Source organism: Anser cygnoides, chromosome 26 (genome assembly GCF_040182565.1).
Source record: "Anser cygnoides isolate HZ-2024a breed goose chromosome 26, Taihu_goose_T2T_genome, whole genome shotgun sequence".
NCBI classification, from domain to species: domain Eukaryota; kingdom Metazoa; phylum Chordata; class Aves; order Anseriformes; family Anatidae; genus Anser; species Anser cygnoides.
Window position 1 is genome coordinate 5,011,023 of NC_089898.1, and position 12,343 is coordinate 5,023,365.

General features: G+C 64.4%; 4 protein-coding genes across 9 annotated transcripts in view; 1 reads left to right on the forward strand and 3 right to left on the reverse strand.

Moving 5' to 3' along the window:
• The window catches only part of LOC106048907 (histone H2A.V), a 52,561-nt gene that overhangs the window by 8,750 nt on the left and 31,468 nt on the right, over nucleotides 1–12,343 (reverse strand). The window lies entirely within an intron of this gene.
• Nucleotides 75–4,505, reverse strand: PURB (purine rich element binding protein B). 4 transcript variants are annotated; one of them, XM_066983555.1, is made up of 2 exons: nucleotides 1,833–4,505; nucleotides 75–968 (listed from the first exon to the last, which is right to left on the reverse strand). In XM_066983555.1, exon 1 carries the CDS (start codon nucleotides 4,457–4,459, stop codon nucleotides 3,422–3,424), a length of 1,038 nt encoding a protein of 345 aa, XP_066839656.1. In that variant the 5' UTR covers nucleotides 4,460–4,505; the 3' UTR covers nucleotides 75–968; nucleotides 1,833–3,421. The 4 variants fall into 4 exon arrangements, with proteins under 4 accessions (XP_066839656.1, XP_066839655.1, XP_066839654.1 ...); XM_066983554.1 differs by having other exon boundaries at nucleotides 75–1,266; XM_066983553.1 differs by having other exon boundaries at nucleotides 75–287; nucleotides 703–4,505.
• Nucleotides 5,731–6,836, reverse strand: COX5B (cytochrome c oxidase subunit 5B). Its single transcript, XM_066983559.1, has 4 exons — nucleotides 6,676–6,836; nucleotides 6,486–6,559; nucleotides 6,119–6,218; nucleotides 5,731–6,002 (listed from the first exon to the last, which is right to left on the reverse strand). Exons 1-4 carry the CDS (start codon nucleotides 6,767–6,769, stop codon nucleotides 5,890–5,892), a joined length of 381 nt encoding a protein of 126 aa, XP_066839660.1. The 5' UTR covers nucleotides 6,770–6,836; the 3' UTR covers nucleotides 5,731–5,889.
• Nucleotides 7,416–11,973, forward strand: LOC106048908 (calsenilin). Of its 3 annotated transcripts, XM_048055742.2 has the most exons (8): nucleotides 7,425–8,804; nucleotides 10,212–10,336; nucleotides 10,416–10,485; nucleotides 10,579–10,649; nucleotides 11,134–11,241; nucleotides 11,415–11,519; nucleotides 11,592–11,654; nucleotides 11,850–11,973. In XM_048055742.2, exons 1-8 carry the CDS (start codon nucleotides 8,498–8,500, stop codon nucleotides 11,895–11,897), a joined length of 897 nt encoding a protein of 298 aa, XP_047911699.2. In that variant the 5' UTR covers nucleotides 7,425–8,497; the 3' UTR covers nucleotides 11,898–11,973. The 3 variants fall into 3 exon arrangements, with proteins under 3 accessions (XP_066839657.1, XP_066839658.1, XP_047911699.2); XM_066983556.1 differs by having other exon boundaries at nucleotides 7,416–8,804; nucleotides 10,416–10,649; XM_066983557.1 differs by having other exon boundaries at nucleotides 7,417–9,933; nucleotides 10,416–10,649.

The window sequence follows — 12,343 nt, forward strand, 5'->3', positions numbered from 1 at the left end:
AGCGGGGAAATTGAAGCAGTTTTGACTTTTAGTGGAGCCGCGGGGTTGTTTTTTTTTTTTTTGGGGGGGGGGGGGGGGGCAATCCCCGCGGGGACCCCTCTGCGGCCGCCTCGGGCTCCGGGCGATCGGCCCAGACGTCTCGGGTATTTACACGAAGTTTTTTTTGGGGTGCTATACAAGATTTACATCGCCTTTTGTACAGCAGATGCTCTGATAGAGTTGCGCTCTCAAACCGTCCCTTCTGGGGCAACAGAAATCTGGAAGCTCCGACAAGTTGGGATTTCCCCCTTCCGGAAAAAAATAACAACAACAACAACAAAAAATACAACCAACGTTTTGCCCGTTTTCTACCGAATCCAAACCGTAAAGAAAAAAGAAACAAACCCCAGCCCGCCGCGCGCACCCCTCCGGGTGCGTGTGTCCGTGCAGACGGCGGCCGACCCGCCCGACCCGCCGCGCGCCGCCTCCGCCACGGGGCCGATTTCGGGAGCGAGCTCCCGGAGCACGAAGCGGCCGCCGAAGCCCACCACGAGGAGCGCCTCCTCGCCCGCCCACCTCTGCGAATCGCTCCCGCCGGCCGCTGGCAGGGTTTAAAAAAAAAATAAAAATAAAAATGAACCGATTTTCGTTAATCACTTTGTTTTTCCTTTTTTTTTTTTTTGCTGCGAGATTTCTTCCCCCGACGCGCTCTGCTCTTCTCACCTGTGTGCTGGAAGGTCAAATGGAGCTGCGGAAGGTTTCTGTACATAGATACATCGCTCGGCCGGCCTGGCGCCGGCGGGAGAAAGGTTTCTGGTTGCCAAAGCGAACGCCGTCTGCGGCGGTGGGTTGGACATTTTTTTTTTTTTTTGGCGTACGTGATATTCGCCTCTTGCCTCTTCCACGTGTTTCCTAGGCAGCTATCGACAGCGTAGCCGGGCCCGCGAAGCCCGCGCCGCTACCGCAGAGTAGAAAGGTAAGGCTAGTTACTGCAATTTCAGCCAAAAAAAAAAAAAAAAGAAAAAGAAAAAGAAAGAATATATATATTTATATATATATATATATAATCCTCTTCAAAAGGAGAGGTACCGCCTGCATCGTTGCAAGAACCAAACTGGCTCACAGCAGCTGAGCAACAGAAAGTCCATCACCACCGAAGCGAGGGAACGAGATGCTGGTCTGCGCGCGGAGCCGGCGTCCTGGGCGGCGAGCGGGGCCGTGGCCGCCTCCGTCCTCCTCCTCCTCCTCGCCGCCGGCCCGCGGCGCTGCGTTCTCCGCGGCAAAGAACTGAACGCGTGTGAACAAAACACATCGGTAAATACAGCAGGACATTACTGGAAACAGCTGCCTTACAGTACAAAATACAGTACGAGTGTACGGATGTGATTCGGACATCGAGAAATACTATTGCTCCCGTTATGATTTAGGAAACCGAGTTCTTTGCGACGGAGAAGAATTAAAAACAGGAAAAACGGAAGGAAAAGAAAAAAGTTCTCGTTAAAAATCCCTTAAAAAGACCTACGGACAACGGGAGGGCAGCGAGGAGGGCGGCGAGAGGCGGCGGCGGCTGGCGGGCGGCCACGCGGGGCCGTCCCCGTGGCTCGGGGCGGGGGACGGAGCCGATCCCCCCGTCGGGCCGCGCGGGGAGTCGCCGTGGGCCGTTCCTCGCCTTCCAATAAATACGGAGCGAACAGAGAGCGCGGAGAGGGGGGACGCCAGCAGAAGGGTTCGCAACAATAAATTAACAAGGCAGCTCAGAGGGCAGGCATGCACAGTTTCCAAAAAATAAAAACCATGAGAGGAAAAAAAATTAAAAAGTCCTAGAGACTCTAGAAGGTGTCACACAGTAATACCTGAAACTTTGGAATGAACAGCGGGCTCCCCATTCAGTTCAAAGTTACTAGGATAACGTGGCTAAAAAAATACCTTTCTGGAGGGGCAGGACTGACCCGATTAGCTAAAAAAAAAGACCATTTGAGAGTGAAAATCCATTTAATAACAGAGGTGATCGCTGAAAGGACCCCACTTTTATTCCGGAGCAGCTGGACGAGTCGTTGGCAGGAGCCAGTCTCTGGTGAAACGGCGAGGTGGTAAAAAAAGAGGGAAAAAAAAGAGGAAAAAATTCCAACGCCCCGGCCGCCGGGGTGCGCGGTCCCAGCGCTCGTCGGAGCTCCCACAGGTTGCGTCGCGCTAACGAGCCGGCCGGCGCCGGCCCCGCCGTTCCCACGGCGTGAGGTACTGAGGAAACGCATCGAGTTCGTGTTAAAAAGCCGCGGGCCGAGACGCGCGGGTTGGGTTTTCTGCACCTGAGGTCGCCGGCGTCGCGCGGGCGCGTGCCCGCCGAGGCCTCCAAGTCCCACACGCGCGCGCACGCGGCCGCCGCTCCTCCGCGCTCTCTCCCGGCCGTGCCGGGGCTTGAAAAAACCATCCGACGGCGGCGGCCCCGCTCGCGGCCGCCCGGGGAATCCTGCCTGGCCTTCCCGCTGCCAACCCGGCGCTCGCTCGAGCCCACCTTATTTGGAGAGGAGGGGAAGATCTCCAGCGAGCAGCAGCCGATCCGTCGAGCTTGCCTTGTGCTTTGTGCCTGCTTTTTCTCTAGCCTACCTCTCTTTGCAACCCCCATGTTAAAAAGAAGGGAGGAGGAAAAAAAAAAAAAATCATCAAAAAAATCAAAACAAGAGAAGTGTTCCTTTATCTTCAGAAACCTGCCAGCTTTTCACTAGCTCAGTTACGGGTTCCAGTTCAGGCGCCTGGAGTTTAGCAGTTCGCATCCCAAAAAACAAAACGATTCTGCAAAGGGGGGGGGGGGGGGGGGGGTAAAAAAAAAAAAAAAAAAGAAAAAAAGGAGAAAAAAAAAGAGACAATGGACGTTGGTCCAGAGACGGCCCCCCCACATCGCATCTCGCTGCCGAAAGCTCGCCGGCTCCTTCGCTCCCCCCCCGCCCGGGCGGCGGTGACGGCTCCGGCGTGCGGCGGCTCCCCGGGGGGCGTCGGGATGCTGGTTTCGGTGGTGGCGGGGGGCACGACGCCGACACGGACAGAGGGGGTCGGGGCGGGACGGGAGAGGAGAGAGGATCCGGGCACCCCCGGCCCCAAAAAGCGCGGAGTCCTCGGGTTGAAGCAGGCGGAGGGGGGGATGAAAGGTGGGGGGGGGGGGGGGTCCGGGCGCTCATCCCCAGAGGGACGCCGGTGGCTCGTCCCGGCGGCGGCGGCGCAGGTCGGGGCGTGCGCGGAGGAGGGAGGGACGCGGTCGGTGGCTGCGGTCGGGCCGGTTTCTCTCTCCTCTCTCCGGCGGCGGAGCCGGGGGCCAGGGAGGGGGACTTGGAGGCGGGGGCGGGCTCGGGGCCCCCTTCTCCCCGTCGCGGCGAGGAGGGGAAGGGGGTCCGGGGAGGGCAGGGAGGGAAGTGGAGGGGGGAGGCCGGCGGGCGCTGGCGGCGGGGGCTCAGTCGTCGTCCACGTCGTCGCCGTCGGAGTCGTCGCCAGCGCCGCTGCCGCTGCCGGGACCGGGGGGCCCGGCGCGGCGGTCGTAGAGCTTGTCCCGCTGGCGCTCCTGGATGTCGCGCATCTCCTCGGCGTAGCGGCAGAAGGCGCCGCCGAACTTGGCCCAGGCCTTGTAGGGGACGGTGATGGCGTTGCGGTAGGACGGCTTCACCTCGCTCACCCGCAGGAAGACGCCGTACTTGTTGCAGCCCACGTCGAAGAAGAAGCGCTTGGAGTCCACGGTGATGGAGGTGCCCTCGGGCAGCTCCCCGTAGAGCCCCCCGCCGCCCGGCCCGCCGCCCCCGGGGCCGCCCAGCTCGTCCTCCTCGCCCCCGTAGTCGTCGATCAGCTTGGCCAGGGCGTCGCGGAACTCGATCAGGCCCTGGGCGGGCAGCGCGATGGTCTGCCCGCTCTGCAGCCCGGGGGGGCCGCCGGGAAAGCCCCCGGGCCCGCCGGGGCCGCGGTTGACGGTCTGGCGGATGCGGAGGAAGCGCCCGCGCTGGTTCTCCTTCAGGTCCAGGTAGTACTTGCGGTTCTCCCGCACCAGGAACTCGCTCTTGAGGGCCCGCCGCGGCCCGGGCCCGCTCCCCTCGTCGCCGCCGGGGCCGGCGGCCTGCGCCAGCTGCTCGGGGCTGGAGGGCCCCAGCTGGGCGTAGTGCTCGATGAAGTCGCCCAGGTAGTCGCGGAACTCGGCGGCCACGGCCATGGAGAGCGTGAGGCGGCTCTTGGAGCCCCCGGCGCCCACCTCGGCGATCTTGAGGAAGCGCCCCTTGGCGTTCTGCTTCACGTCCAGGTAGAAGCGCTTGTTCTGGATGTCCAGCCGCTTCGACGCCAGCTCCTGCGTCTCCTGCTCGGGGCCGGCCCCGCCGCCGCCTCCGCCGCCGGCCCCGCTCCCTCCTCCGCCTCCTCCCCGGGGCGCCGCGAAGCCTCCGCCGCCTCCCCCCCCGCCGCTGCCGCTGCCGCTGCCGCCGCGCTCGCTGCCGCTGTCGCCGTCCGCCATCTTGCCCGCCCGCCCCGCGCCGGCCCTTCCGCGCGCGCCGCCCGCCCCGCTTCCGGCGCGCGGCCCCGCCCCTCTGCGACAGGGGTGACGTCACCGCCGCACTCCGCCGCGCCTCACGTGCTACCCGTGGGGGGGGGGGCGGGGGGGGGGAGCGGCTCCGCCCGCCGCGTCCTCGCGCGCCCTCTGCCGCCGGGAGGCCCCGCCCCCCGCGCGTGGCCCCGCCCACGCCCCGCCCACTCCCCTGAAGCCCCGGCGCGACGTCACCGCCCCCCGACCCGCCCCCTCCGCGCTGTCAATCACGCCCGCCCGCAGCTCCCATTGGAGGAGGCGCCGCGGAGGCCCCGCGCTGCGTCAAAGCGGGGCGGCCTGACGTCATCGGCGGCGCGCGTGACGTCACGGGCAGGGAGCACAGCGCGGGGGGGAAGGGGTCAGCCTGGGAGCCCCTGGGCCTCCACCGTCTGCACCCTTGGGTGCCGGAACCCAGCCTCTGCAGCCCCGGAGGCTGGGGGGAGGCCCCGCAGGTGGGGCCGGTGGTGGCAGGGAGGGGCTGCACAGCGCCGGGAGCAGCGGGGCCGCGGTGACCCCCGGCGGCAGGCGCTGGGTGGAGGCCCCTGGGAGTCCCGCGGGGATGAGGCCGCCCCGGTGCTGCCCCGCAGCTCCACCCTGTCCTGGGCCCCTGCTGGAGGTCGGGAGGAGCGGCACGGGCCTGGGGACAGCGCGGCGACCTCCGCGGAGGCCAGGGCGGCCTCACCTCCGTCCTCCCTGGAAAGGTGCTGGAGGAAACCCCCCCGGGAAGCGCCTCTGCCAAGGCCAGGAGCGCGGCCAGCAGGGGGCGTCCCCTTTGGGGGCCACCCTGATGAAATAACACCTGCAGGGAGGCGGCCTCGCCACAGAGGGGACAGCGGAGGATGTGGTCCGGGGGCCGGTGACGCAGCAGCGCAGCCACAGCCTCCACAGGGATCCACCAGGGGGATGCTGAGGAGACCCCCCCCACGCTTTCCCCCCCTCCCCCAAAAAGGGTTTGGGGATACTGACAGGGTGGTGTCACCACCCCACGACCTCGAATGTCACCTTCCAGGTCGCAAGCACCCAAGGGTGCCCTCCCCCTCCTCCCCCTTGCAGCTGGGGCGTTCATCACCACCCCGACCACAGGGGGAGCACCCAAAGGCGAGCGACACCCCCTCGCTGTCCCCACCCCAACACCCTGCAGCCCCCTCCCGCACCGCACCCATGGGTGCTGCACCCCGGTACAGAATGAGCGGGGCCAGGTCTCCACACACAACTCGTTTTTATACGAGGGGGGCACACAAACAACACAACAAGCGCCGCAGGGGCACGGCGTGGCTCCGAAAACTCCAGATGGGTGCTGGGGGGGGGGGGGTCCTCAGGGTGCTGAGGCGGGTCCGGTGCGGCCCCCCCAGGCCGGTCCCTCAGTGGGGCAGCTCGTGGGGGATCAGCTTGTAGTGGGCGCCGCAGGAGGGGCAGCGCTGCGCCTCCCCCTTGTGCAGCCAGAACCAGATGACGCAGCTGTTGTCCTCTTCACCTGGGGGGGGGGGGAAGAGAGCAGCTGGGACGGACGGACAGGGACAGACGGACAGGGACAAGGGGATGAGGGGGGGGGACACAAAGGGATGGGGGGGACTGGGGGGGGGGACTTACAGACGCAGCCCACGATGCGCTTGTCGCCGATGGAGGGCACGAGGTTGGGGTCCTCCTTGGTCCCCGCGTAGCGCTTGGGCCGGAACATGCTGTAGGGGTCCTGGGGGGGGGGGGGGGGGGGAACAAAAATGGAGGGAGAGGGGACAAAGGGTGAGCGCCCAGGACAAAGGGTGAGCCCCCGGCCCATGAGCCCCCCCCGAGCACTCCGCCCCCCTCCCCTGCCCCACATCACGGTGCCCACTTGCTCTCATCACCCCCCCCCGACCTCCTCCCCCCCGGTCCCGGCCCCCCCACTCCGTTCCCAGTCCCCCCGCTCCGTTCCCGGCCCCCCCCCCCCCGGCCCGGCCCCGCCCCGCCCCCCGCTCACCAGGCCCTTGTTCATGGCCTCCAGCACTTTCCGCTCCAGCCCCGTCGCCTGCTCCTGGTCGCTGGCGAGGTCTCCTGCGGGAGGGGCGGCGCCGTCAGACCGGGAGCCCGCGGCCTCCCCCCCCTCGCCCGGTTCCCGTTCCCTCTCGGTTCCCGTCCCGGTTCCCGTTCCCGTCCCGGTCCCCGCTCACCGGGCGCGGCGAGGTGCCGGACGGGCGCGGCGCGGGCGGTGGCGGCGGGCAGGAGGCGCAGGGCCGCGCTCACCCGCAGTAACCTTGAGGCCATGGCGACAGCAACGGCACCCGGCACTTCCGGCGGCGGCGGCGGAAGCGGAAGTAGCGGCGCGGCGGAAGTGGCCGCTGGGCGCGAGTTGCCCGGGGCAACGAGCCCCGCTCGCCCCGCCTGGACACGCCCTTGAGGTTGTGGTCACGCCCCCTAGCAACGGGGCACGCCCCTAGCAACTAGCCACGCCCTTCGTTGGTGAGGCCACGCCCCTAGCAACGAGGCCTGGCCTTGGCAACGGGCCCTGAGGGGGCGAGGGCAGAGGGCAGAGGGCGGCCGTGGGCCTGCTTGGGGCTGGGCCCCGTGGCGGTGGGGAGGTGTCCCCTGGGCCATGGGGACATCACGGCCGTCCTGCGCCGATGGGGACACGTCCCCATAACCCTAGTGACGTGGTGGCACAGTCCTGGTGACAGACAGACAGACCCGCAGTCCCCACAAACACATTGTGCCTCAGTTTCCCCCCATAACTCAGTTCCCCCATAACTCAGTTTCCCCCTGTGCCTCAGTTACCCCCCATAACTCAGTTCCCCCCATAACTCAGTTACCCCCATAACTCAGTTACCCCCATAACTCAGTTCCCCCCATAACTCAGTTACCCCCATAACTCAGTTCCCCCATAACTCAGTTCCCCCCATAACTTAGATTCCCCCCATGCCTCAGTTTCCCCCCCCCAGCACAGCCCAGGCCGGGTGCCAGCAGCCGCTCCCCGCGCTGCTTACTCATCCCCATCGATCCCCCGTCAGGGCTCATTAGCCACCGCCACGCTAATTGCGTGTTGGCAAGTTGGCGCTTGCCGAGTTGGCTCCCCCCCTTTCTCCTCGGGGGTCCCGTGGGGGCACGAAGCCCTGGCCCCCGCGGCGGGGGCGGCCGCGCTCTGCTGAGCACGGGCTGCGCTCATCGCACCCGCGGGAGCGGCGGTAATGGCTCGCCCCCGGTAATACTGCAGGCGGGGATCGATGCCTGCTGGCAGCCATGGGGGCCATGGGGGGGGGGGCTGTTAATTACCCTGCTGGGGGGTAATTACTGCCCGCCTCAGCCCGTTGGGGGGTGAAAGAACCTTTTTTTGGCGTGTTTTTAATGGTGCAGGGATGCCAGGGCAAAGGGGACACCCATGGGTGATGCGTGGGGGAAGGCAGGTAGCAGCCGTTTGGCCCCCCAGCTTTGTTCGGGTCGAAGGAAGAAAGGAGAAAGTGTGGGGAAAAGGAGAAAATACAAAAAAAAAAAAAAGAAAAAAAAAAAGAGAAAATATCGGGAAAGGAAAAAAAAGAGAGAAAATACTGGGGAAAAAAATGAGAAAATATCAGGATAAAGGAGGAAACGTGGACAAAAGGAGGAATTATTGGGGGAAAAAAAGAGGAATTGCTGGAAAAAAAAGAGAAAATATTGGAAAAAGGGAGAAAATATGGAAAATAATGAGAAACTTGAAAAAAAGAGAAAATGTTGGAAAAAAGGAGAAATTATGGGAAAAAGAACATGGGGGAGAAAGGTGAAAGTATTGGTAAAAAGGAGAAAGTATTGGAAAAAATGAGAAACTCTAGGGAGAATGATAAAATATTGGAAAATAATAAGAAATTACTGGAAAAAAATAGGAATTACTGGAAAAAAATGAGAAACTACTGGAAAAAATGAGAAAGTATTGGAAAAAAAGGAGAAGCTGTTGGAAAAAAAAGGAGAAAGTATTGGGAAAAAGGGGAAACTATTGGAAAAAAAAAGAGAAATTATTGGAAAAAAATGAGAAACTATAGGAAAAAAGGAGACAGTATTGGAAAAAACGAGAGACTATTGGAAAAAAGGGCGAGCACCGTGTCCGAAGCCGTGGGCGCGTGCCAAGGGAGGAGGGCAGGGCCGGGGGGGCGGAGGGCAGGGGACGGCCCCGCCGCAGCACCCGAAGGCGCTGCTGCTGCCGCCGCCACCCCGGGGTGCCCCCGGCCCGCCATGGCCATGCAGGGCATGGAGCTGTGCGCCGTGGCCGTGGTCATCCTCCTCTTCATCGCTGTCCTCAAGCAGTTCGGCATCCTGGAGCCCATCTCTGCGGAAGGTAACCCCCGGCACCCTCCCCGGGCCGGGTTTGGTTGCGGTTCGGTTTTGGGGTGCCCACGGCGGGGACGTGACCCCAGGGGACGCTCCTCGTGGAGGGGCTGCTGGTGGTGTGGGTGCCTCTCCGGGAACCTCTGTGGTGGACCCTGGAAGTTTTGGGGTACCCTTCACCGCCGCGTCACGGCCCCATTGAGCACGCTGTGGCCCTGGTCTCCCCCTTGAGCACCCCAAAATGGGCTGCTGGGGGGCTCCGAGCACACGCCGCCCCCCAAAACCCTCCTGAGTGGGCTGCTGGGGAGCTCCGAGCCCGTACTCACCCCTATAGCCCATGGGGCAGGGTGCTGGGGAAGCCCCCTCCAATCCCCAAACCTGCCCAAGATGGGTTGCTGGGGACCCCCCCAAGCCCACCTCGAGCCCTGAAACCCCCTGAGATAGCAGAATGGGGACCATCAAGATTGCAGAAACCCCTAAAATCCCCCTGAGATGGGATGCTGAGGATCCCCAATCCCGCACTGACCCCTCAAACCCCCCCCAAACGGCTCTCTGAGGACTCCCAGGTCCGATCCCACCCCAGCCAGGAGGACGGGGGGCTCCACACCGCCCCTCTGCACCCCAACCCCAGCCCGGCAGCCCAGTAACCCCCACGGCAGCCCATGGGGGTCCCCAGGGTGTCCCCCCGCAGTCTGGGGACACGCGGCACGACCGGGGCTCTCCCCAACCCCATCCCACCTTCCCCATCCTGAAGTTCCTGCTGTCCCCGCTCAGCATCGAACGGCTCCATGGGGGCTTCCCGGGCTGGAAACATTAACGAGGCATCATTTATTAATTACCTTCCGGCAGCACGGAGGGTGCAGAGAGCCGGGGCGGGGGGAGCAGGACGCGAGAGGCGGCCGTGGTGCGGGTTGGAGCCTGGGCACGGGATGCTCCGGGATGGTTTGGGATGCTCCGGGATGCTCTGGGACGTGTGGGGATGACCTGAGATGTTCCGGGACGCTTTGGGATGGTCCGGGATCATGCTGCCGGAGCGGGCACAGTCCAGCAGCTCCCGGGAAGCCCTCCAAGCGCTGACGGAGCCGTTTCCTCGCCCGGGCGGCGAAACCCGGAGCTCGCAGCGGATGGAGCCGCCCCGGGTGAGTTCCCCATCGTGACGGGGAGAGCTGCCAGGTTTTGCCAGGTTTGGGGGATTCCTGGTTTGTTCCCGAGCACGGCCAGGTCCAGGCGGGTAAGGTGCGGGATGCCGCGATTTTCTCACCATCGCATCCCCTCCCTGGGGACCATGGGGCGCCCGGCGCTCACCCCCAAAGCCACCCAGCTGGTGCCTGCCCCAAAACCCCCCGAAAAAGCCCCGAAGCTGTCGGTGAGGGGGACGCCGGGGGGGGATCCCGCTCAACCCCGCGCATCCCCGCAGACAGCAGCGACGGCGACCTGGAGCTCTCGGCCGTGCGGCACCAACCTGAGGGGCTGGAGCAGCTGCAGGCACAGACCAAGTTCACCAAGAAGGAGCTGCAGTCCCTCTACCGCGGCTTCAAGAGCGTGAGTGCCTGGGGAAGGGTCTCGGGGAGCGGCCGCGGCCCCGTGGGGCTCACCTGGTGCCCCTTCTGGCCCCCCCCAGGAGTGCCCCAGCGGCCGGGTGGACGAGGAGACCTTCACGCTCATCTACGCGCAGTTCTTCCCGCAGGGCGGTGAGTTGGGGCGCCCCTGGGCGGCGTCACCCCCCCTAAAAAAAAAATATGGGGTGCTCCCTCACCCCCCCCTCACCTGCCTCCCCTCCCCAGACGCCAGCGCCTACGCTCACTTCTTGTTCAACGCCTTCGACGCCGACGGCAGCGGGGCGCTCTGCTTCGAGGTGAGCAGCGGGGCGGCACCACAGGGGGGGACACCGGTGCCACGGAGGGACGCCGGTGCCGCAGGGGGACGCCGGTGCCGCCACCCTCGGTGGTGATGAGGCTGCTCGGCTCGATGCGAGCGTGCCCAGCAGCGTGATTCATCAGATACGAATCACGGGGAGGGACGCGCGAGGAGGGATGCTCGGGCAGGGGCTCGGCGAGGTTTTGCGCGGTCGGGATCAGCTGGTCGAAACGGTGCCCCCGAAAATCCGCAGCCCCGTCGCCGGCGGGTGCCGGGGGGCTGCGGGGAGCCTGCGGCAGCGGCTGGCGCATCCCAGGCGATTAAAAATAGATAGGAGCGAGAATAGCAACGGGATCGATAGGAAAAGTCCCCGCGGTCGATGGCCACGCTGCGGCGCCTTTTGTGGGGTCCGGAACGGGGTCGCCTGCGGGTGGGACGTGTCCCGGTGCGGGGACCGCTCATGGCCACTGTCCCTCGGGCAGGACTTCGTCGGCGGCCTCTCCGTTTTGCTGCGGGGGACGGTGCAGGAGAAGCTGAACTGGGCTTTCAACCTCTACGACATTAATAAGGACGGCTTCATCACCAAGGAGGTGCCCCGGGGGACGAGGAGGGGGGTGGCAGGGGTGGTGGCACCCACGGGGACGTCCAGAGGGGGACAAAGCTGAGGGAGACGGGGCTGGGGGACGGAGGTGTCCTCGGGAAGGAGCACTGGGGGGTTTGGGGAGCTTTTTGTCACCCCGGCCCCGCTCTGTGCCCTCCCCAGGAGATGCTGGAGATCATGAAGTCCATCTACGACATGATGGGGCGCTGCACCCTGCCCGCCCCGAGGGACAGCGCGCCCGCCGAGCACGTGGAGCTCTTCTTCCAGGTGAGCCCAGCCTCCCCCCCGGCACGCCGCTAATGGGGACGGGGACGTCCCCGCTGAGCTCTTCCCTTGCAGAAGATGGACAGGAACGGGGACGGCGTGGTGACCTTCGAGGAGTTCCTGGAGACGTGCCAGCAGGTGGGGCACCTGGGGGGGCTTCGGTGCCACCTCCTCCTCCTCACCCCGTGTCCTCGCCCCCTCCAAAGGGACGTCCCCATGGGTTTGGGGGGAGAGGAGGCTGCACCTCATGGGGTTTCCTGGGGGTGGGACACAAAAGCGCTGGTCCCACCAGGGGGCCTGGGGGCTGCGACCTGTCCCTCTCGCCCCTCGCAGGACGAGGACATCATGAGCTCCATGCAGATCTTCGAGGACACCATCTAGAGCCGCTGCTGTGGGGCGCAGGGGAGGAACGATTTTGGCCCCTTCGAGACACAGCACGAGGCTAATAACGCTGAAGGTGCAAGAAACATTAAAAATAAGCAGGAAACGTTAAAAACAAGGAGAACGTTGCCAGCTTGTCCCCCTGAGCAGCCAGAGCCGCCCCTGCCAGCCACTTTTGGGGCAGAACTCCCCAAACCAGGGTCTCCCTGCCCCAGGGGACGGCCAGCGGTGCAGAAGACCTTGTCACAGCACAGAAACGGACACCTCGAGGATTCCTAAAAAAAAAAAAAAAAAAAAAAGTGACTTTGGGGAGGGGGCGGTGGGGAAGGCCCCTGGGAGGGGACGGGGCTGAAAAACCCCAAAACATCCTGGTGAAGGTGGGAACCCTCCTCAAATCCACACGGGCTGAGATTATTTGTTTGTTTGTTTGTTTTCCTTTTACTTTA